Source organism: Amphimedon queenslandica, unplaced genomic scaffold (genome assembly GCF_000090795.2).
Source record: "Amphimedon queenslandica unplaced genomic scaffold, v1.1 AMPQUscaffold_13522, whole genome shotgun sequence".
NCBI lineage: Eukaryota > Metazoa > Porifera > Demospongiae > Haplosclerida > Niphatidae > Amphimedon > Amphimedon queenslandica.
This window is the reverse complement of record NW_003546242.1, coordinates 1,698,420-1,713,094: the sequence shown is the minus strand read 5'-3', so window position 1 is coordinate 1,713,094 and position 14,675 is coordinate 1,698,420. Positions and strand designations below refer to the sequence as shown.

General features: G+C 36.1%; 5 protein-coding genes across 5 annotated transcripts; 2 read left to right on the top strand and 3 right to left on the bottom strand.

Moving 5' to 3' along the window:
* Positions 1-27: 27 nt before the first annotated feature.
* LOC105313715 (SH2 domain-containing adapter protein F-like) lies at positions 28-2,532 on the bottom strand. Its single transcript, XM_011407394.2, has 4 exons — positions 1,391-2,532; positions 1,114-1,177; positions 919-1,038; positions 28-352 (listed from the first exon to the last, which is right to left on the bottom strand). Exons 1-4 carry the CDS (start codon positions 2,433-2,435, stop codon positions 145-147), a joined length of 1,437 nt encoding a protein of 478 aa, XP_011405696.1. The 5' UTR covers positions 2,436-2,532; the 3' UTR covers positions 28-144.
* A 33-nt stretch (positions 2,533-2,565) lies between these two features.
* LOC100641154 (POTE ankyrin domain family member J-like) lies at positions 2,566-6,477 on the bottom strand. Its single transcript, XM_003382360.3, has 2 exons — positions 5,847-6,477; positions 2,566-4,693 (listed from the first exon to the last, which is right to left on the bottom strand). The coding sequence occupies exons 1-2, from the start codon at positions 6,418-6,420 to the stop codon at positions 2,676-2,678; spliced, it is 2,592 nt and encodes an 863-aa protein (XP_003382408.1). The 5' UTR covers positions 6,421-6,477; the 3' UTR covers positions 2,566-2,675.
* Positions 6,478-6,586: 109 nt separating this feature from the next.
* LOC109585679 (lysM and putative peptidoglycan-binding domain-containing protein 3-like) lies at positions 6,587-9,103 on the top strand. The gene is made up of 3 exons (XM_020001829.1): positions 6,587-6,953; positions 8,438-8,715; positions 8,764-9,103. The coding sequence occupies exons 1-3, from the start codon at positions 6,624-6,626 to the stop codon at positions 9,047-9,049; spliced, it is 894 nt and encodes a 297-aa protein (XP_019857388.1). The 5' UTR covers positions 6,587-6,623; the 3' UTR covers positions 9,050-9,103.
* On the bottom strand, positions 9,066-11,278 carry LOC100641027 (translation initiation factor eIF-2B subunit epsilon-like). The gene has a single exon (XM_003382359.3). The coding sequence runs from the start codon at positions 11,254-11,256 to the stop codon at positions 9,181-9,183; it is 2,076 nt and encodes a 691-aa protein (XP_003382407.1). The 5' UTR covers positions 11,257-11,278; the 3' UTR covers positions 9,066-9,180.
* A 163-nt stretch (positions 11,279-11,441) lies between these two features.
* LOC109585746 (uncharacterized) lies at positions 11,442-14,670 on the top strand. The gene is made up of 8 exons (XM_020001891.1): positions 11,442-11,546; positions 12,704-12,836; positions 12,888-13,022; positions 13,062-13,170; positions 13,220-13,285; positions 14,226-14,297; positions 14,365-14,412; positions 14,461-14,670. Exons 1-8 carry the CDS (start codon positions 11,456-11,458, stop codon positions 14,518-14,520), a joined length of 714 nt encoding a protein of 237 aa, XP_019857450.1. The 5' UTR covers positions 11,442-11,455; the 3' UTR covers positions 14,521-14,670.
* The last annotated feature ends 5 nt before the right edge of the window (positions 14,671-14,675 follow it).

The window sequence follows — 14,675 nt, the reverse complement described above, 5'->3', positions numbered from 1 at the left end:
AATAATCCTTTTTAAAATGTAGACTAATTTATAAGGTAGATTAATTATTTAGAAGGTAGATTAATTTTCATTTCAATACACGCATGCAGAAAACATACACATACACACAAATAATAATAAACACAAATAAAATCATCCTAGTAATCAATGATGTGTAAACTGAATCCGCCCAACAGGAAATCCTAGTCTTCTGTGATTAATGTTCTTTATAGTTAGTGGTTGTTGAGTATAAAAAGATATGCATTCTGGTACAGAGCGAAAAGGAGAACTGAACTGCCCAAGCACAAATCCCTTAGGTCCGTTGCTTATTTTGAGATGTATAAAGCCGTGGGCTGCCGGACTAGTTCGATCTCTATAAAACATGCGAATAAAATTAATAAAGGATACAACATTAATCTATGATTAATTTTTATGTAGCATTAAGCCAAGATGTGTTGACTCATTCTTCTAGGAATCAACACAAGCCATTAAAACAAACAGTAGTATTCCTACAAAAGCTGCCAATAGCAAATTTGTCGTGTGATAGCAGTCATGAGGATAAAGGTTTATACAAATCACAAATCAATGCCATACATGGAAAAACTGCTAAAATGTACACAATAGCCAACACAGCAAAATCAAGGTTTTGGTCAATAAAGCAACCACAATGTCTACATTTAAAAATGCAAACACCATTTATACTGAAAGCATACCAGGATAGGCTTGTTTGCTTTTGGTTATACTGAACAAAAATAAAAACAAAAAATAAACAAACACTAACAGTCTAAAGACGTTATACATAACAGCTACATGTACAAATATGTGACATACAAAGTACATGTACATGTACATGTACATATACGTAGCCACAAAAATCTAAGCCCAGACTTTACAAATTTAATTAGAATTTAAAAATCAACATGCCAAACGATGCATTACCTTATAGACAGAGAATAGTCCATCTTACAGCTCTCACTATTTCTGACTAAGAAACTGAAGTCAGGTTGATTTCTAAGTATGTCTTCAGCTTGATCCCGACTAATCTTCCCATGATACCAACTAGATACAAAAAAGGAAGTGAAACCAAAAATGATACGCCAATGTAATCAGTGAAAAGTAAATACAGTGACTTACAGTTGTTCTTCCAAAGAACATGATGTATCGATAGGGAAGGCCGGTGGCATAAGTGGTTGGATATCTGATGGATGTGATATGTCAGATGGTAAAAGTTGTGGATAGCCATGTTGTTTTTTATTAGTAGCCCGAGGAGGTAATTTAGGGGGACATGCTGGCTGATTGACGTAATCATGCATATACCCTTCCCCATTTAATACTCTCTCATGCAAAGGCATAGACATCTCATCATTATGTGGTAGGACAGAATCAGGTGGTTCTACATAGTCCGACTCACCTGTACTTGCCCTTGGACGTGACGTCTCTGGAACAGGAGGAGGAGTAGGAGAAGGTGACAAAAAGTGAGTATCATTAGGAACAGAAGCAACAGTGGTAGTCAGGGTTGATGTAGTGTCTGGTAGTTTGGGTGGGAGGGGTGGCTCTGTTTCAGACAACTCGTTGTTTGAACCCTTGGGAGACTTGTATGGATCAATACGATTAGCTATCAATTTTGGTGGCTCAGTTTCTGACCTTTGGCGTAGTTTGATAAACTTTGTAGAATCCCAAGGATCATCATAATCGCCAGGTCGTGGTTTCGATATACTAGGTGATGACTGAGGTGAAACTTGCTCAACTTCCTCTTCCTCTTCATTTACAGAAGGTGGAAGAGGGGGTAAATAATCTGGAGGTTCACTAAGCTTTTCAGGAGCCTCTTGAGGTTTACGACTTCCCCGCTTCAAATGAGGGGGCTTGGGAGGAGGGACACCTTTTCGGGACTCACCCTCACCTAGGACATCATATGGTACACTGTAATCACTTGTGTCAGTTACGTGTAACTTTTCAACAGAGCGATTCAATTGGCTAGCTCTGAAATCAGGAGCATTATGAGAGAGAATCTTGTCATGCATACTCATATGTCGCTTATCTTGTGCTAACAGACGGGCAGGGGAAGGTTGAGGAGAACTTCCACTAACACTCATGTTCCTGAGCGTGTCAGCAGGTACAAAATAATCCTCTTGAGGCCTCGTTCCCGCCACTGGAGGGTGATTTTTAAAACCAGTAGTAGACATTGTACCACTAGATTGGGTCCGCCTATAACCACTTACAGTAGAGAAGGACCCTCCTGCTCCACTAGAGTCTGAACGATTCCGAGGCGGTAACTCTGGAGGAGACACGTCCAGAATAGCTGTAGATGATTCTACTGCCAATATAATATCTTCTTCACTTTTGTGGCGACGAAATGGTTCCACAGGTATGAGCGATGGCGAGGAAGAGGATGTTTCAAGGGTCTGATGTGTCACATGACGATCTTTGGGGGATTTCATTCGTTTAAACAGGGCCATCCCACAACCTACCAGCAACTACAATCTAATGTCCACTATAAAAGCTATAAGACAACTACTCAACCATAAAGACAACTGCCCGAATGCCACTGACTGAACCACTGTCACCAATATTAATTTTATAAGAAAGTTATTAATTAAATGGTACCACCTACTTCCGGCCATAAAAACACAATACACAAAAATAATTTTTCACAAAATAACCATAGTAATAATAATTTATGATGGCAGCGAACTCTGTTATGCTTCACTTTGCCTCATAGCACTAAGCCCCTTAGCAGCCCAGGTTTCTGCATCAACTAACGACTTCGAAAAAGAATTAAGAGAAGCTAATACACCAGAACCTAAGAAAGCAGCATGTTGTCTGTTCTCACTTCCATGAACTTGTACATCCAAGCGAGGATTCAGAGCTTGCAATTCCTTCTGTAAACGCTCCTGTAGTCCAATTAATAGTGTTGTACCACCAGCTAGATAGATATGACGCGCCATTTGACGACGCATATCAATAGGGCATTGATCAATGGCCTTTTGAACCATCTCATGTAATCCAAGTACATCTTTACCCCACAATCCAGGAGAAAATAAACCTTCCGGGGATTTAAATAAAGGCGAATGAAGATGTATCACTTTTCTGTGATCTGTTAACTGGAACCGGTCAACATCAACAGCTCGAATATAATTAGAAGGAGACTCTTCACATTGGCATACATCTTCAAGATAATTCTGAGACAAGAAGCATATATTTTCTTTTATATAACGCACGATAAACATCTCAGCCTCAGAAAAGTAACGAATGCCTTCTGCAGCTATCAGCTTGGACAAATTTTCATTGATGGAGTGACCTCCATAAGGAGAATGAGAAGCACCAGCATCAACTTTAAAACCGTCAATGATAGGAACGACATCCGTAGAATCGCCAAGATTGACAACAATACCCGAAGTGTGGTTGTAAGAGTATAATGCCATTGTTGTTTGCTCTTGAATTAAAACACTCTGAAAATTGAGTACTTCCAAGAGTATCTCAGCCAGTATAACTTGCTCCGATTCTGGCATTACTGGAGATACAGAAATTAAAGCATTGCTGTTCTGAGGCTCAAGGTGCAAAGACTTGCAAATTTTCTGAATTATAAACTGGAAACAATCTCTCATAGGTACATTAGCATCGAGTCGAAGGCGATGACGACATGGATAAATTAGTTTTGTGGTAGAGCGTATTTCAGGCAACAGGGCTTCATTCCCACATTCAATTATCTTATCACCATTAGCAGCACAGACATTGGGGAAAAAGAGCTGAGGGTAAGTATTCTCGTGGACTATTCCAGCTCGAACAGAGCAAGCTCCGAGGTCTACAATAAGAGTTAAAGCAGACTGACTAGGAGAAAGGGACAGTCTGTGTGTCATGGTAGGATGAACTGACTCAAGTGACAACACTCGATACCAAGTAGCTAATTCCTGCATATTCTTTACTCGGAGCATTAGGGAGTTACTACTCCCTTTTTCAATTATTTCCAACTGCAGGTTATCATGCTTAACTATCTTGGAATCGGCTAAGCGAATAAATGATGTAGCTTTTGCAGAAGTCTCCCCATCATAGTAAAAGACGCTACCTCGCGTGACACGAAAGAAGCGAAGCTTCCATCCTTTCCTCACTGAAGGTTTTCGTTGATTCACAGGTAGTTTTTCCAAATAGCCAGAATATCGTGCATTCTCTTCATTTGCCTGTGTTATGACACCAGGCTGACTGTCATTATAAAGCTCTTCTAACAGACATGTTGGATCCCATTCAATACTTGATTGAGGTGCCGCTAATGATACAGCAGTTTGTTCTTGTTCTTTATTCTTAACTTTCTTCGATTTTTGAGTTGACTTCTTTTTGGAAGGTTTTGAGGGTACAGGATCAGGTGTTGCTGATGAACCATAAACACTTTTGCTGCCCTTTGACTCCTCATTTCGTAATTCTGTTTCACTGGCAGTTTCGCTCAATATTTCATCTGAGCTATTCTCAGGTTTAGACACTGATTTCACAAGCTGATCTTTAAGAAGAGGACTGACAGGAGGGGACACAGATGTTATTTGTCCTGCCTCTGAAGCCATGTTAGAAGTCCTTTTAGGCACTTGTGGAGAGCCTTCTAATTCCTCTATTGAAATATCAGAAGAGGCTTCTTTTATCTGCTTTTTGATATCAGAGTCAGACGGCACTTTTTCAATCTCCGTATCGACTACACTTGCATTAGCATCATTTGAGGGCTTCATTTTACCTAAAATTAAAAAAATATATATATAATTTAATTACACAGTATACACATACATGCAGTGTACACAAAATATAATGTCCAAGAAGAAGAAAAATGATTCATGAAGTAAAATATACATATAAAAAGTAAATAAAATATTTAATATGTAGGCATTTAAATTATAGGCATTTGATATTAAGTACTAAATAAAAAAATTCTAAGCTTCAGATTTCATATTCATCCATAACTTGAACAGCAGTTACCAGCAATGTTAAGGAAAATGTACTCCATAATCAAAGCATAAACATATGGCCCAAGTTTTTGTAAATTCAAAAGGCTAACAACCTCATGCCAGCAACAAATAAAAAGATGTAACAATATGAACAAGAGCTCTCAACATTGTTTTCTGTAAGGTTAAAATTGTGAAGCATACCGTACATTTGGCAGCATAATGAAACATGATAGCTAGCAGTGAACAACAAGAACATTGGTTTGCTATAATGTTGTTGTACACGTACATAAGCAAACACCTGGCATTGTGAAAGTAAAATTTAAGCTTAATACCATGATACATGTATCTGGTAAGTAGAAAAGTTTCAGGCAGAAAATTTTGTGGAAAGCTCTGCAAGGTGCTGCTTTGTCATTATGAATGTCAGCCATCTATTAACCACAGTTTAGCCCTTTCACGTACACATGTTCTTGAATCCTTCACAACATCTTTAAAATTTTGCTTGCTATTATTGGGATAGATGCCATTGTAGGAAATATTGTTTACAATTATTTTGGCATAGCGCTAAGCATCATCAATTTGCTCAAAAAAATCGACAAAATTCCATTATGAACAAAATACACTGTACTATTACATTGTACTATAGAACAGAGTACATTGTATTTCATCAATACTTTTGACTTTTATTATTGTATATGTTCCTATGTTTGATCAAAATTAGACTTTTAAGGCTCAAAAATATAATTTTCATTTTAATTAATGCTCTGGTAAAATCCACTTGTGACAAAATGTGTATGTAAGAAATTTAATTAGAAGTATGCTCATACCAAAACAGGAAAATAAACACTTGTTTGCACAACTGCTATGAATTTATGTCCCAAATCTCTAGTGGTTTGTAACAGTAAAATGATACATTACAACTGAACAAAGTGATACACAAACACTCACTGTTGACAAGTGAAAAATCTTGAACTTCATCCGAGAGAAAACATATGACGTAGCAATCTTGTTTGATTGCATTGCTGCTCAAACATAAAGAAAGGAGCTCACGAAGTGCTGAACAAGACGGTGGACCCTCTTCATCTGCTACTTTTAAAGAATGTTCAGTTGCAAGGTGGGACTTCAAATGAACAATATCATCGAGTGTTCTCCTGATGGGTTTTGGCCTGTCTGACAGTCTAATAACCCACTGGTCATCTTCTTGGGTAACAGCAACAGATTTATCGAAAGATGTGGACTGAATGCTATTGTCCTCCATCGTGAAACTAAAAGAAGGATCAATGACAGATTTGAAAAGTAAGGAGAGCCTTTCAGAGTTAGTGCCCAGTGTTTGAGCTAACTCAGTGACGAAGTCCCACTGCCTTGTTTTCTTGTACAGGTCTGAAAGCTTTCCTCCAACCTCCCGAAGAAGATTTTCGAGAACAAGCTGCTGCTGTATGAAGGTCTTGCGTGGTGGAAGAGGGGGAGGACTGACAGGAGGAGGGCTTTGTTGATCGGTATCTGCAGGAAGGATGGAACTCATCTTGTAGGTCTTCTTGCTGAACTAAATTGATGGGTGTGGTCATGTGGTGCGATCCTGAGCTGATCTGCTGATTATGATCTGAATGGCTGAATGCGGTTATTGAGATCATAATCATGATCATGTGAACTATAGTGATTAGTGTCATCACGTGGTGACAAAGAATAGGTGTGTCGTCCATAGTCTGGTCGTCCACCCCAAACAAAATGACTCACAAGAATGGCTATGTCCAAGTACCGACATTCGATTCTGATGAAGGCCCTCCACCCTTTCAGCAAAAGTCTTCACCCAATTCAAGCTCTTGGACCAACAGACTAAAACCAGGACTCTTCATTAATTTCGGAAAGGACAGACATCAGGTACAAAGTGAATCCGAAGAAGTAGAAATGGCCACATTTAAAAGAAAGAAACCAAAGCACAAGCGTTCAAAGGGCTCAAAGAGTCCAACTACGAAGAAACCACCAATAGAAGTAATTGTAGAGCCTTTGGTACCAGGAGATACAATTCAGAGAGTGGCATTGAGATACGCTTGTCCGGTTAGTTAACACGGAATTATACATACACGTATAACGATCAATTTTTAACACTGTGCAAATTTTAATACTGTATAACCTGAAATACATGTTAAAGTTTTATAATAGTGATTAGCAGCCCATGTCATTAATGGGCTCACCACACCTAATCTGATTACCATTAATTCTCTGCCAATATTTCCATTTATAAAGTATGATGCATGCATTTGATGTAATTGTATGGTACATGTGAATTAGATTTTTGGTTCTTTTCAAAATTTAAACTGACGTGACAACTGTGGTATGTTATGAGCTTGAAACTAGTCAAACTACCATTGTGGATGGTGTGCTTAGTACTACATGATATTTATGGCTCTAATTAGACAGTAGCTTCCTTTTACCCTTTATTTTTTCCATATCATTTCTTGGTACTTTTGATCAAAGTTGCCGTTATGGGTGCTGTAGTATCTTTAAAAATTGTTATCACTCATTATTGTTTTGGACATAAACCTTTTTATCTGCTACTCTTTGAACAAATCTAGACAATTTAAGACTAATTAAATACATGTACTGTACATAGAAGTCGTGCTTATAACTTTCATGATGCATAATATTTTGGTATTATTCCTTTTTTTCTTTCAAATGGAGTAATAATGGTGTTAAATAATTTGCAGAAGCTTTTTGCTATAAAATTGATAAAATGCTGTTTTGTGCTCATACAATTATACTTAGTGTCAATATTATTTAATGAGTTAGTACTTGAATGTTTAGGCAGATTTATAATGCTACGCTAGTCCTGATATTACGTTGATGCTGAAGTTGAATTTGGTTCAAATCTAGTGTAAAGCATGCATCAAAAGGTCAAATCACCCACACTTTTGATTAAAAATTGATATACACTGACCTGGCATCTTTTTGCAAACCCACCTTTACTCCCTGAGTAGCTCTCATTCATTCTTTTGATCACTGTAGTTTCCTTTTACCCTTTACTATTAACAGTGATTCCTTTATACTTGTGATTAAAGTTGCTGTTGTGGCAACTGTATTATCATTAAAAGTTATCACATATTATTGTTTTGGACATTGTGAACCTTTTATTTGCTACACTTTGACAAATTAAGGTTTTTTGGTATATCCCATTCAAATGGAATGATAATGGACATGTATAGTTTTGCCAGTGTATAATGCTATTTTTTTGCTAAGAAAATAATTGATTATATTATTTGATCATGGTATTGTTTGTTACTTGAGTGTTACTCCCACGGTAGCTCTCACTTTGTTAACTTACAATTTCGAGAGCTTGATTATACTGCAATACTTACTTACACACATAGTTGAGAGATTTGTAAACTACAGGTACTTGTGTACAATAATATTTTTTACATATGGACTATACTCTTCAACTACATATACATGTACATGTACCTCAATTAGCATAAACTGCATTATTGGAATATATTTTGACTAATAATGTCTTATAATGTTACAGTAATTTTTTTAACATTTAGGTGGCTGAGTTACGCAGAATTAATAAATTGTATAATGACACAGATTTTTATGCACTAAAGTCGATAAAGATACCAGTGAAAGAGAATGGGTTATTAACTGATGCTGCTGAAAGAGAAAAAAGACGAATTACTGTGGCTGAAAATGTTAGCAAGTCTGGTACACAAAGTTCAAACTCTGATGATCATCATTTTGGTGGACCAGAATCGTATTATAATTCTGATGTATCGCAAGATGCTGATGATGAATGTGGTGAAGAATCTGATGGAACTGAGTATAGGTAAAGTAAACTGCTATAAATTATAAATTACAATTACTTTTATTTTAGAGATATTAGTATACAAAGTGCACTAAAATGGAAACACACTGGGCAGTCTCTTCTGGAGAAACTAGATGAAGATCTTCAGCGTGTGAAAGATCAAACTAACATTCAAGAAGTTCGATTAACTTTTGACACTCCCTCAATTCACCCTGTGACAGTAAAAGAGTATACCAAGACATTGTTTGAAATACCAGATTGGAGAATTTTACTAGTGTGTGCAGTTGGTATAATTATTTTGATTGTTGTTGGTGCTGTTGTGACATGCGCAAGAGGCCACTGTCCATTCACATAGTCAAATTAACCATCAATTTCATGTTCATTGTGTTGCAATAATGTTATTATTTAATACTCATGGAAGACAAAATTATTAATTTACCATTTATGATGATATTAATAACAACAATAATTTATTGATAATTATTACTAGTTCTCTTCCTCACTCTCTTCTTCAGCATTCTCCAACCACTCTATGACAGGTGCGACAGACTTAAGGATTTCCTGCTGCTCTTTTGATGCTCGAGTTCCTTTGAACTGACTATGCCAGCTTAGTATTGTGCTCTCATCAAGAACATCAAGGTTATATAATTCCAGCACGATTTTCGCAAAAATGGGCCTTATTGCATATTCTTTCATAGCACTACTAGTGACAAGATTCAAAACACTAGCTTGAAGATCATTGCCCTTGACATAGTGAAGTAAGAGGGTCTTATGATAACGAAGGCTCTTGATAATGTACTCGATTAGAACTGGTTTTTTTCCTTCTGTACTTTCACTTGGACCTTCTAAGAGAGCTTTCATGACATTAAGAGGTACTTCTTGAATAGGAATGTTATAGGCATGCTTAGATGCATTGATCATTAGAATTGTATTCTCTGGCTTCACTGAGTCGGTTACACCTGAACGTACACAATCTAATGTCTCGGCATAAAAAGAATCCTCAGCATCATCTAATTCAGTTGTTAGAGGTAGTGGGGATGGCGAACGGGTGCCATTGCTGTCACTAGACGACTCTTGAGATATATTACCACTTGTTATATGAGGATGCCACTTCTCATGTATAAATCGTCCAGATTCATCGTCACTGTCTGGTTGGGGTGGGTCCCATTTAAAGCCCTTCCCACCACAACCCACATCACTATCAACACACTCTGGCATTGTAATAGGCAAAGCTTGTTCAGCGTCACGATCTGTCTCATCCCCCCAGTCGTCAGTATCAAAGGATAGAGAATTCTTACTGGTCGTTAACCGAGTACCACTGACCACACGAAAGTCTTGTCCCACAACAACATTAAACGAAATTATGCAACCAGGCTCTACAATAACACCATCTTTAAATTCTACATTACTTGCAATGATTGAATTTGAAAGCTTACAGCTGTCACCGATTGTGACATCATCCCATATATAGCAACCACTAATCGTCACTCCTTTTCCAATATTGCAACGCTGACCAATTGAAGAATGAGAAATAACAGTAGAAGCCCCAACAGTAGTGTCTGGCCCCAAAACAACATCTTCTTCTAGCACACAATCAAACGCAAGAGATATACCGCTACTGAGATAGAGGTTGTGTCGACCATATGAGTAAGGCTCCAGAATACTATTGTCAGGTACCAAAGGATATACCCATCTATACATGACATCTTTGCTCACAGCTTCATATGTCTGAAGGTTGCTAACACGGGCTGCATATTGATCAGAAATGAAATGAGCATAGATATAATTTCCTAATACTTCCTCATTTACGATAATGCCACGAATAAAGTGATATCGTGTTTGATAATCAAAATTGTCAGAAAAAAGTTGAGGAACATTTGGAGAGCAAACACTTATGTGGCAATCGAGAACATCGTAGTGAATATCTATTTCTTCATTCTCTTCAAATATATCGGTAGGAACACTTATTTTTTTCTTGCCAATTGGCTTTTCACAGAAGAGTAATCTACCTGAACTTGAACTTGTCGCTATTAGAATATCATCTTCTTTGCTTCTCGTTCTGTGACCAGGAGCTGCTTTCTTGTAAACATTTGTCATAACGGTCATTTTGTCAGTTTCGCGTAATTTCTTGTGCTTCTTGATGACTTCCTGTAACTCCATGTTGGACACTAGATCTCCTGACACTAAAACAAAATCAGATTTTATGCAAGCTTGAGAGTCGATGTCACGCAGTGCATCCCCAACCGATGGACAATTTTCTGACATTATGATGTGGAGCTTAATAGGGGATGACTGCTTGCTCCACCTTGACTGGTTGAAGTGCTTCTTTATGGCATCAGCATGGGCACAGCAGTAGATGAACACTTCTTCTATACCAGATACGGCGAGAAATTCAACGGTGTAATCAATGAGAGGGCGATTCACCAAAGGTAATAAAGCTCTGGGTTTCTCAGTTGTCAGAGGGAGAAATCTGAAGTTAAAACTATCAGCTATAACGACAGCTTGAATTACATCTTCTGGATTCCACTTTTTCCCACCTTTCTTTACAACTTTAGAACTCATTCTTTTCTTATCCACAAAACGTAGAAACGTGCTTTAAGTGAACTGCTTTTTAACCTTTTTACAGCCCGTAAAGGCACGCCTATGCACACGCCTTCAATTTATCAAAATGAAGTTTGTAGATGTGTTTTGAGATTAATAATAATTTTTGTTGTTTTTAGTTTCAGTTATAGCTAAGTGAAGCTCTAACCAATTGTGTGAAATGGCCACCTTTTTGCAGGAAAAGGAAAATTTAGAGGTGTCTACAATAATATCAGAAATGCAAAAATGCTCTCTTGATTACCAAGCCAAAGGTAACTTTAATGGTACAGTTAGGCTATTGTATTATGTCCTTTGATAAACTTTCAGTATAATCCATAATTTTGATACTTCAATTTTTTATAAATTTTCAACATGGGTGAGGTGAGATTGGAGCCGAAGCCCTCCTATCCTGATATAAAACTAGCTGACTTTGCATTAAAAGTACATCTTCATTCAGTAGTGGGGTTTCCTACTGGATTTTGACATAGTGCTCATACAACTTATTGTCAGAGGATTATAAAGTTGTTGAAAAATTGCTATTAAATTTATATTTTAATTGAATTTTTAAAGCTGCTCAAAAATTGTGAAAAATGGCTAGGAAAACTTTTTTATTTTCTGATGCATACATGTATACATATTCCTATGTTGTGTATCAACTTTGAGCTGATTCTGATTAAGTTTTGATTTTCTACTAATTTTAAGAAAGTTAATCAACAGCCAGGCACTATAGTGCCTGTCAGCATTTATGGGAAATCCCGGTCAGTAGTTCTCGTTGTTATTCAGAAAGGACAATTAAAGAAATAAACCACTTGAAATCCAACTAGTTTTTAGTATAGTCATGCATTTTGTGTAAACTATGCTTATATCTTCAGTCCCCAATTTAAATTACCATACAGCACTTTATTTTAGCAATTTTGCTGTAAAATTGTAATTGGCGGTTTTTAATTTGGTTTTTTTGTGTACACATACATTACGGACCATGCGCATTAATGATTGGCGGTTTTAATATTGGCAATTCTGCTTGCAGAATCCCACCAAATTAAAGTGTTATACCATATATTCCACCGTGACTGCTACTGTTTTTATTGACAATATTAAATTAATTATATTATTAATAATATTAAATCACTGGTATTGACAATTATGTATGAATCAGATTTCATGTACATTATTTTGTTTTTGCTTCAAATTAATTACTCCTTGATTTTGTTAAATTAGCTGTAGTTTCTCCACTCTTACTAGAAGCTTTTGTTTATCTGTAATGTTAAAAATGCTGAGCATGTAGAGTTTATCTAATCAATGAAGTAAAGCTTATTGCCTTTGTGATTTGAACTACGTAACTTTATTAGTTATTCTTTGTTCAACTAAATATGCTTTTCTTGCAAAAAAATCTATTTTGGTGTTTGTGAAATTTTTTATCTTTTTTCAGCTGAAGAAATTATTCATCTCTTAAAGTTTGCTAATATTAGTTTACAAGACCTTTCTCCAAAGACCCAGTTACATATACATACTTTAGCAGAAACAGCTGTTGATTTAAATGTATGTGACTCTAGCCCTGCAAGGTAAATCCTAAACTAAGATGTGTCATGTGATTAGTTTGGTAAATTGCTTAGTATTTCCTTAGGAATAGTACCACTATTACAAGAAGATGCAAGATTGAAATATGAATTATCAGAGTTGAAGCAGTCATTGAGACACAGTAATATTGTTCTTGAAAAGTCTGCTGTTGATAAAGAATGTTTCTCAAAGTAATTTCAAACTTGTTTGTTTACTAGTTACTTTTTCAGAATTTCTAACGAGTTGTTATCTGAAATGAAATTGCAGAATCCAAGTACTGAAACAAAGTTTTTGGGAGAAAAGTCACAGCAATACAAGAAATTGGCATCAAGTCTGCAGGTTCCATTGTTATAGCCTAATACAATTCACTCTAGCTGTACAATTATAGACTGAACTAGTTGCAAATTCATTTAATAAAGAACACCAGCATCTGGCATTACAAAGATACTATGAGGTAAATGAAAAATTTGCAATCGAATTAGTGTCCCATTTCTTAAACAGTTCGTGTCATTAGTTTATTTTGTGGTGGACTTAATATTTTAGCCTTACTGTACGAGTAGATTAATTGGCAATAAATTAATACTGATGATTGGCAGTTCTATTAAGAAATGGCCAATATAAAATCTGCCATTTTCGTTTCAAACTGAGCATGCTTAATGGCACTTGGTACGAAATCACCAAATAAAATTCGCCTTTAACTTTACACAGGCAAATTCGCCAAAATATTATTCTCACCAAAAATAATTTTGTAGAGTATTGATTATCACCTGTATGAATATGTAGACCTGGGGTCAATTACAAATTGTAATTGTAATTTAAGGGTCAGTTACAATTATATAATTGTATTAATAATTGAAGCGTAAAGGCAGGTTCCCATTATGACGCATGAATGTCTGTCACAACCAGAAGTGCTGTATAAACCAATGGAAGCATGCGTCAATGTGCCAGATTAGAAAACACTTCTATTCTGACACATTGAAGCATGCTCCCATTGGTTTATGCAACACTTCCGGTCATGACGCTAGCGTATCAAAAGCAGTAAAAGCAGTGTGTCATATTGAGAACCCACCTTAAGTCTGAACAAAATGTAATTGGAATTACTGCAACATGAAAAATTGTGCTTCAGTCTATGTGTAAATGTATGTACATTTTTAATCGACCCCAGGTCTGGATCAGTTTACTTAAAACCTCTTTAAACAACATCTCCATTAATGGAGAGTATCAAGTGTATCTATTTGGACAATTACTGTATAAAGTAACCTCAGCATAAAGGACATCACTGTACTTTCTTGTCCCAAAGTGTCCCATTATATAGAAGTTTTTATTGCACTTTCCCATTATATAGAAGTTTCACTGTACTTTATTTAAACTCTCCCTTTTCCCTCTCTTTATAGGAAATTCAGAGTTTAGAAAGTCGTCTTCTTCCATTAAATAAACAGTTAAAAAATTTTACAGACTTGCCACCAGTATGTAATAATAACGGCACTATATGTAAACAGATTTCACCATAAATTTTTGATACCTGACTCTTAGGATTTAAGCTTAGCAAAACTAAAAATTCACAAAGAGAAATTGGTTTTGGTAATTTGCTTAATATTCCTAATGAATTGTTATTATAATTTGTTGTAGGAAGAATTGGAAAAGGAGCTATCGACAAAAATTGATCTATTTAAAGCTGAAAATTGTTAATGTTAGTATCACTGGACGATATATCTACAGTTTGAATAATTAATAATGTAATAAACAGTCTTTATATATACATGTAGTTGTATATTTTATTAATATTGTGATTATTGTCACTAAGAGTATAGTGTTTGATTCAAGGCAGATCTGATGACAGATGA

Excerpts from the sequence above, each read along its gene's own strand:
- LOC109585679 (XM_020001829.1), top strand. The coding sequence starts at position 6,624 with ATGACTCACAAGAATGGCTATGTCCAAGTACCGACATTCGATTCTGAT. Across the intron at positions 6,954-8,437 it reads CATTGAGATACGCTTGTCCG|GTGGCTGAGTTACGCAGAAT; the intron begins GTTAGTTAACAC and ends TTTAACATTTAG. Across the intron at positions 8,716-8,763 it reads TCTGATGGAACTGAGTATAG|AGATATTAGTATACAAAGTG; the intron begins GTAAAGTAAACT and ends CTTTTATTTTAG.
- LOC105313715 (XM_011407394.2), bottom strand. The coding sequence starts at position 2,435 with ATGGCCCTGTTTAAACGAATGAAATCCCCCAAAGATCGTCATGTGACA. Across the intron at positions 1,039-1,113 it reads TGTTCTTTGGAAGAACAACT|TTGGTATCATGGGAAGATTA; the intron begins GTAAGTCACTGT and ends TTTTGTATCTAG. Across the intron at positions 353-918 it reads GACTATTCTCTGTCTATAAG|AGATCGAACTAGTCCGGCAG; the intron begins GTAATGCATCGT and ends CATGTTTTATAG.
- LOC100641154 (XM_003382360.3), bottom strand. The coding sequence starts at position 6,420 with ATGAGTTCCATCCTTCCTGCAGATACCGATCAACAAAGCCCTCCTCCT. Across the intron at positions 4,694-5,846 it reads AGATTTTTCACTTGTCAACA|GTAAAATGAAGCCCTCAAAT; the intron begins GTGAGTGTTTGT and ends TTTTAATTTTAG.
- LOC100641027 (XM_003382359.3), bottom strand. The coding sequence starts at position 11,256 with ATGAGTTCTAAAGTTGTAAAGAAAGGTGGGAAAAAGTGGAATCCAGAA.
- LOC109585746 (XM_020001891.1), top strand. The coding sequence starts at position 11,456 with ATGGCCACCTTTTTGCAGGAAAAGGAAAATTTAGAGGTGTCTACAATA. Across the intron at positions 11,547-12,703 it reads TCTTGATTACCAAGCCAAAG|CTGAAGAAATTATTCATCTC; the intron begins GTAACTTTAATG and ends ATCTTTTTTCAG. Across the intron at positions 13,286-14,225 it reads CATTACAAAGATACTATGAG|GAAATTCAGAGTTTAGAAAG; the intron begins GTAAATGAAAAA and ends CTCTCTTTATAG.